We start from the raw sequence: 7,851 nt of genomic DNA on the forward strand, positions 1-7,851 counted from the left end.
GCATCCTCCCATGACCCTCTACCACTGTGCCAAATTTCACATGGATTGACCAAGTCAGTGAGGAGAAAAACGTGGAACAGACACACACACACAGAGTTTTCGTCATTATATAGTAAGATCCTGGAGTCGAAATAAAGCCTGGGTTTTTAATTCTTGTCATACATGCTTGTTAGTTTGTGGGAACGCTTTATTTTGGGCCAAATTTTAAATGAGATGTTGAATAAAATTATTTTGATGTTAAACTCAGGAAACGTTTTGTTGCACATGAAATTTGAACGTCGATAATTTGTGATTTTACAGTTTCTGGCTAAAAGGTTTAAATTTGGGGATTTTTAAAGAAAACCAACCAAAAAATCAGTGGTATAAAAATTAAATGAAATATAAAAAGTGTCTTCATTCATTCATTTTTTTGTAACCACATCGTTCCACACCTACGGTCAATTTAGAGTCACCAGTTAACCTGCATGTCTTTGGACTGTGGGAGGAAGCTGGAGCACCTGGAGGAAACCAATGCTGACACAGGGAGAACATGCAAACTCCACACAGAAGGGCCCCCCCTTCCCGGGGTTGAAACCAGTAACCCTCTTGCTGTGAGGCGACAATGCTAACCACTGTACCACTGTACCACCGTGCCGCCCAAAATACAGCCATTTAAATTTGTATACCCCTCCACTAAACCAAAATTAAAACGAACAGTCCCTAAGTAAGAATGCATATAAGCATCAAAATGTCTCCAGAGTAGGCTGCCAAAAGAATATATAGTCATGTTACTTATATTATTGGATTATGATTGTTCATGTGTTCATCACTTTATTGTTGCAGCTTTTAAAGGTGGAGCTCATTTTAGTTACTAACATACTGACAGGTAGCTTGTTAATTCAGTAAAGTTGATTAAAGTGGATCTTCAAAGTAACTTATCAGATAAATGTAGTGGAGCAGCAGTATGAGGTAGCAGAAAATGGAAATACACAAGTAAAATACAAGTGCCTCAAAACTGTTCAGCACTTGAGCCGCATCAGACGGTCTTCATCAACTGATGGAGTCAGCAACCGTAGAGGTTTGCTTTAATTTAAATTTTAACAGGAAACTTTAATCCTCCGGCTGCAGCAAAAGATTCACCAGCAAGTATTAGCACCCAGTAATGAATGATATGATATTTGAACAACGAAGCATGTAGACCGCCAGAGCTGCTCGTTTTACAGTGTCACAGTGAAGTGACGTTTATTTCAGGGTCGTGAAAAAGGAGATTATTATTAGCTAACATGTCAAGTTGACTCAGACTCCAGGTGATGGGTGTTGAGTGTTTGTTTCTCGACTTGAGTTTGACTGACAGGTGAAGATGAACGCAGCGGTGACACAGCGGCACGCCAGAGCTTTTCTACCGGATATTACCACTAACAGCAACAAAGAGAGGAACAGCACTCAGCACAGGTGAGGAGTACAGCTGCTGGGTAGAAAATAATGTCGGTGATCAGGAAATTGAAGATGATTCTACTTTTTTTCCAGCAGGGTGCAGCAGGAGAGGGACTCGCTGTCACAGAAATCAGCTCAGATTCCCTCCAAGGCTGAAATATCACTGTGAGTTCACCAGGTGGATTTTAACACTCCACATTCAGATTTATTCCTCCAATAATTTGTTGTTTATTTTCATTACTCCCTTTTGAGACCGCAGGGACGCTCTCATGCACTACAGGTTGTTTTTTTCTCCGGCCATATTAGATATCAGACAGCGATGTCCATTAATGTCATACTGAACCCTCTGGGTTTTAGTGTGCATGTTGGCAACCTGCTTTTCATCCTGACATCTTCATCCTCCTTTCGCTCTCCTGTTAATGTCGACACCTCTTCGCTGTCTCAACTCTCTGCAGGTTCAAAAACAGTCCAAAGCAGAACATCTGTGTGGAGCTGCTTCAGCAAGGCTATCACAGGTATGTATCAGTCAGCCACAACATCAAACCACTGACAGGTGATCTCGACCAGAAACATCATTACTCAGCAAGATTTCATTGGTCACTTAGTCACAGAAAAAAATTAAATAAAATGTGAAACACTATCAGGAGCTGCGTCTTATCAAAATAAATCCAAACCTATATGACTGGACTCTGTGTGACTTTACTTTGAAAGGACAGACACAGGAAGTGTCCACGCTCAGCAGTTATCGTCCTGTGAACCCACGGTCTTTCACTCCCTCAGGACGTTCTCGGAGCTCTTCTCTCTGCTGCGCTCTGATCAGGATCGCAGGGCGGCGGCTGAACCAGGGTCAGATCTCGGGCTTCAGACTCCGCTGGAGGACCAGCGGGACAAACTGGAGACCATGAGACTGCACCTGAGCCAGGCGGAGCAAGCTGAAAACACCAGTAAACACACACACACACACTTTAGAGATATATTCAATAGCTTTATTTATTTATTGAACATTGACTATGATGGCATTCCATTGAAAAACATTTTTTGTCAATTGTCAAAGTTGAGATTTTTGTTTCTTGTTTTTTTTTAATTTATTTTTTATTTATGTTCAAAATTAATTTTATCGCTATATTTATTTATTTATTTACTTCCTTTAACCGTTGTTGTTGTTGTTTCCAGTCTTTGCTCAGTACACAAAGCAACAATAGGCATGTGCGATTTAAGAAGATGACATCATCATTTTCCAAACACGTCCACACAGACAAACAGTAACCGGAGTTTTGATTAATCTTCACTTCAGAGGGCGCTTTTAAAAATATCTGTTAGTGACCTCAACGAGAGGCCAAAACGCAGAGGAAAATGTCTGTTTACAAAAATATCTGGATACGTGCAGCGGTCAGATTAATTGGTGTGTATGTCAGTAAGATAAGTGTGTGTGTGCAGGTTCCTGGACGGTGGTGTGTGAGCAGCGTCTGTTTCTAGGTCGGTACTTCTCTGCTCCAGAGGATCTCTGGCTCAGTTTGCACTTCTACCACAGCTGCACAGACCTAGAGCGAGGAGGCCACTCCAGACCGGCCACAGAGGCACAGGCGTGCATGGCGGAGCTCTACCTGCAACTAGGTGACCAGCACCCACATACACACACACACACACACACACACACACACACACACACACACACACATAAAGATGGGTTCTTCTTGTAAAGGTTCCACAACTCTCTGCAACAAGCTAATTCAGACGGGTCTGATGTGCTGCAGATGAGCTGGAGCAGGCGAAGCAGCAGGCGGAGCTGTGTATGCAGCAGGCAGACGGCGCCGGCTGGCTGGACTCAGCCGGTCTCCCCCTGAGGCTCTGGGCCCGCAAGATTCTGTGGAGGATCTACAGCCGACTGGCTGACGCTCCGCTGGAGGCCGCAGACCACAGGGAGGCACTGAGGCTGCTCCACAAGGGCTACAGCATGGCTAAAGAGTGTAGGTACACACACACTGTATGTGTGGGAGAGGTCGACCAATGAGCGCACAGATACATAGATGGTGGCACGGTGGTGCAGTGGTTAGCACTGACGCCTCACAGCATGAGGGCCCCCAGTTCGAACCCAGGGTGGGTTTCCTCCAGGTGCTCCAGCTTCCTCCCACAGTCCAAAGACATGCAAGTTAATTGGTGACTCTAAATTGTCCGTAGGTGTGAATGTGAGTGTGAATGGTTGTCTGTCTCTATGTGTCAGCCCTGTGATAGTCTGGTGACCTGTCCAGGGTGAACCCTGCCTCTCACCCAGTGTCAGCTGGGATAGGCTCCACCCCCCCCAGAGACCCCCAACAGGAGCGGTTACGGAAAACAAATGAATGAAGGTGATGTTTAAAGCAAAGACAGAAGCAGCAGTGGGCAGCAACAACATATACGTATACCTGTGTGTGAGTGCAGGTCAGAGTGAAGCTCGTTACTGCTCCAATTAGACTCTTTGTTAGAATGGATGAAATGTACGGTGGCCTGCAGGGACATAACTAGATGTTTGCAATACAGTAGACGATAAAAGCTGTGTTGATGTGGGTTTCAGCTGACGACAAACAGATTGAAGGGGAGGCGTCTTATCGACTCGGACTGACCTATCAGAGCGCAGGAGACCATACCACAGCCAAACAGGTATGTGTGTGTCTACAGCTCTGCCTCACAAGTTTGAATGTCATCAAATCCCATGAAAAGACCAAGGCTGAGTCCCAGATCTCCAGACATCACCACACTTGCAGACTCTGTGGTTTTACTGGTGTGTTGTTGTGTCTTTTCATGGGTTTAACTGACAGTATTAAGAATGAAGAACATCACCAGACTCATCCTTTATATAAACACAAACTGTGTGTGTCCAGTTCTTCAACACTTGCATGCAGATTTGCGGCACACTGCAGGATGCAAACGGGCTGGGAAAGGCCTACAAGGCTATGGCCAAGTCTATACAGAGGTACACACACACACACACACACACACACAGTATATGCCCTCAGGTTTTATGCATCACTGTGGTGTCCTTTATTTTCATGGTCATTAACGTGTGTGTGTCTGCATACGTTCCCACATCAGTGAATCTGTAGGCGTCCCCTCGCCACAGTCACTGCACATGTTTGTACATGTTTACTTCATGTGTACATGATGCACGCCGAGATAACGTTTGAATCTTCCTGATTATGTTACGCTAAAAATAGACGGCGTGAATATCAGGTGTGTTTGTTAAAAAGGTAAGTTAGTGTAAATTTAGCCGTTTTCTAAAACAAGTTTGGTTTTTCACACACATGATAGAACAAGGTGTACGTGTAGACTCCCATTTACAGTGGTTCTTCTTTGTGTGTGTGTGTGTGTGTGTGTGTGTGTGCGCGCGTCAGCGAGGGTAACATACATGACACACTCCAGTGTCTGGAGAAGTTTGCTGACATCTCCCGTAGTGAAGGGCTGCAACACAACCTGGTGAACGCCTACCTGTGTCTGGGCAGTATCTACTGTACAATGGTATGACACACACACACACACACACACACACACACATTCTGTCCCTTCAGTAGTTGCAAATTAATGTGTCACCTCTAATTTCATGTACATCATAACTGACTATTGCTGTGTGTAATAACAGTAGAAGTATGACTAATGACTAATGATGGCAGCAGCAGCAGGAGGCATCTGGCAGGACCACGGCAGCAGCACAACCACACACGTCACGCTGTCCAGGCACCACTGTGATATGAGTTAACCTGAGAGACAGTGGAGCACAAAGGCTCCGGAGAAGAAGCCGAGTTAGTGACATGCAGTATGGCCGAGTTAGAGAGAGAGAGAGAGAGGGAGAGAGAGAGAGGGAGAGAAGGTGCCCGGTGTATTATAGGAGGTCCTCCGGCAGACTAGGCCTAAGTCAGCCTAACTAGGGGCTGGTACAGGGCAAGGCTGAGCCAGCCCTAACTATAAGCTTTATCAAAGAGGAAAGTCTTAAGTCTAGTCTTAAATGTGGAGACAGAATTACAGAATCTTTCCAAATGTAACATCTGAAATACAACATGTGTCGGGTGTTTTCACCAAGCTCTGCATCTCTCTCTGCAGCGTCAGTATGACAGAGCTCGTGAGTACTTCCTGCAGGGTTATGACGTGGCCTGTAACCTGGGAGATGTGTCTCTGCTGCAGAAAGCACAGGTACAGTTCCCCTTACACTGTCATGCCTTTACTGTCCCATTAGAGGAGAGGAAAGTCCTTCAGGAGGGGATGATTCAGATTCGGTATGATGGATTTAGCTTTGAAATTTCAACTGTTATTTCTGCACAGAGCATCAACAGAGAGGCTGAGGGAGGGACGGAGACGGAGACACTTTGTCCTCGTTATACACGTCTTGTAAATGAGACGTCTGTGTTGTCGCTGCAGGACAGTTAAATATGGCTGAATTCTATTTAACTGCGTCAGTGTCAGAGTCCTGGTGCTGCGCTCACAGTCATGGCTCACCAGGAGAAGATGGTTTATCCAACATCTATTACCTAACAAGCATCACTGTGTTTCCTGTCAGGTGTTGGTGGGCAGTGCTCGCGCCCGCTGCCTTATCGGGAAATACAGCGCTGACGTGCAGTCGACCTCGACTGACGCCCTGCAACGACTGCTGGCGTGGAAGGAGCCGGGGGACTCAGTACTGCTACAGCCTGGTGTTAACGCTTCATGAAGAACCAGGTGAATACTGCTGTTGGGACTGCTGGGAGACACACCTCCAAATCACAGCACGTTACAGGAAATAAACACTGTAAATTTATAACATGACATCATCTTATCCCCGTGCCAGTCAAATTATTGACATGATAAAAACATGACAGGTGTGTGAAGTTACCTCCGTTTTAAGAGGAGCTTTTATGCTACAGTCACTCACATTAAAGGATAACCTCTGCATAACTAACTAAATAACTTTGCGTCTGTTGATGTGTCCAGTGTGTGCCAGGGGCAACACTTAACGACGTTCTCCCGGACTTGTGAACGCAGCACAGTCACCACAGCTGAAAGCAACAAACATTATGCAACAGTGCAAATAACAGATTTCCTGATCAGCTGGCGTCTGGTTTCAGATCGCAGCTGCGGCTTGTAAGATAATGAGTTAATAAACAGGCGGAGACGCATCATCAGAGCTCGCTGAGTCAGCCCTGTCTGTCCGCCAGCTCTTCATATGTTTGTGTCTGTTGAGCCGAGCAGAGGAAACGACGAAGAGGAGGAGCATGAAGGTCTGAATGTCCTCGTCATGTTTTTATATATTGCTTATTCTCCGTGATTATTTGCTGTTGTGCAGAATAAAAATGTTTTGGAGTGAAATACAATCTGTGATCTCATTGGCTGCATTTTAAAAATGATGATGTAACTTCTTAAAATACTTGAAAAAAAATGTGTTTCCTACTTAGATCATAAAAAATAGAAGCTTTTATTTATTTTACTGTACCGTCAAACAGTCGATTATTAATGTGATAAATTATGTCAGAATAATTAGAATAATAAGCCAAAATTATTTGCAAGTTATTTTCCTTTTTTTTTTAATAATGAAGAACGTTATTTAGATTGTTTGTGTATTTAGAAACTTTTGCATGCTTAATTATTTTTCATAACTGACTTACTTTTACATTTTCAGTTTAAATCACTGTGATCATTAAGTGATTGTTTATTATTCCTTTATACTCCATATTCATTCATTTATTTATTAACGTGTCCTTTCGTCTTTTTCGAAGTACAAACAACCCTATTTCGTTCTTTTTAACAATCTGTATGAAAATCTGTCCATCTTATTAATTTATCATATCATAGGTTAAAAATGTTTATGAACTCGTTCTTTTTTTAAACAACCAAATATAATCTAAGTTTTTTTAAAAACAATTTCTTTGATCATCTGTATGATGTAGACTTTATGATATAAACCTTGATTTTTACTGTTGTAAAACTTTATTTTGTTAAAATTGTCTTTGATTTGTCTTCATGTCAAAAGGTTTAAATTTAACATTTAAATGATATATTAATTAAATGGAAAAAAATTCATTATTTAGTTATCATCACATAGGTTGAAAATATTTTTTTAAAAACCTTTATTGTTTATTGTTGTAAAACTATTTTGTTAAATTCGCTCAAATTCTCTGGTTTATTTTTTTTTTTACGTCCAAACGTTTAGAATTTAAATAATATAATAAAATATAATAATTAAAAGAATACAGCAGTATTTAGTTATCATATACATTAACTCCTCCTGTGTGTGTTTTTTTTTAAACCCTATTTTATCTTATTTTTTAAACTTTTTTATGATTACAAACATTTTTCAGGTCAAACTTTTAAGGGTATTTTTGTTATAACTTTATTTTGTTAAAATAAATTTCTAATTTTTCTTTGATTTGTTTACTTTAAACATTAAAAGTTTTTTTATATGTATTATTTATTTTTTTATAACTGAATGATGTAAAC

The 7,851-nt window shown here is 42.0% G+C and overlaps 1 protein-coding gene across 6 annotated transcripts in view; it reads left to right on the forward strand.

Moving 5' to 3' along the window:
• ttc29 (tetratricopeptide repeat domain 29) overlaps positions 1-7,404 on the forward strand; it is an 8,723-nt gene extending 1,319 nt beyond the window's left edge. For 2 of the 6 annotated variants that reach the window (XM_050066484.1, XM_050066485.1), the window contains exons 2-12: positions 1,322-1,431; positions 1,510-1,578; positions 1,869-1,928; positions 2,125-2,357; positions 2,851-3,027; positions 3,168-3,380; positions 3,965-4,050; positions 4,272-4,363; positions 4,782-4,905; positions 5,485-5,574; positions 5,939-7,401. In XM_050066484.1, coding sequence (XP_049922441.1) covers positions 1,340-1,431; positions 1,510-1,578; positions 1,869-1,928; positions 2,125-2,357; positions 2,851-3,027; positions 3,168-3,380; positions 3,965-4,050; positions 4,272-4,363; positions 4,782-4,905; positions 5,485-5,574; positions 5,939-6,088 — 1,386 coding nt within the window. In that variant the 5' untranslated portion in view covers positions 1,322-1,339 and the 3' untranslated portion in view covers positions 6,089-7,401. Of the gene's footprint in view, positions 1-1,321; positions 1,432-1,506; positions 1,579-1,868; positions 1,929-2,124; positions 2,358-2,850; positions 3,028-3,167; positions 3,381-3,964; positions 4,051-4,271; positions 4,364-4,781; positions 4,906-5,484; positions 5,575-5,938 lie in introns of all 6 variants that reach the window. The other 4 variants (XM_050066483.1, XM_050066480.1, XM_050066481.1 and 1 more) reach the window with 4 other exon arrangements.
• Positions 7,405-7,851: the final 447 nt, after the last annotated feature.

Source organism: Epinephelus moara, chromosome 17, assembly GCF_006386435.1.
Source record: "Epinephelus moara isolate mb chromosome 17, YSFRI_EMoa_1.0, whole genome shotgun sequence".
Classification (NCBI taxonomy): Eukaryota; Metazoa; Chordata; class Actinopteri; order Perciformes; family Serranidae; genus Epinephelus; species Epinephelus moara.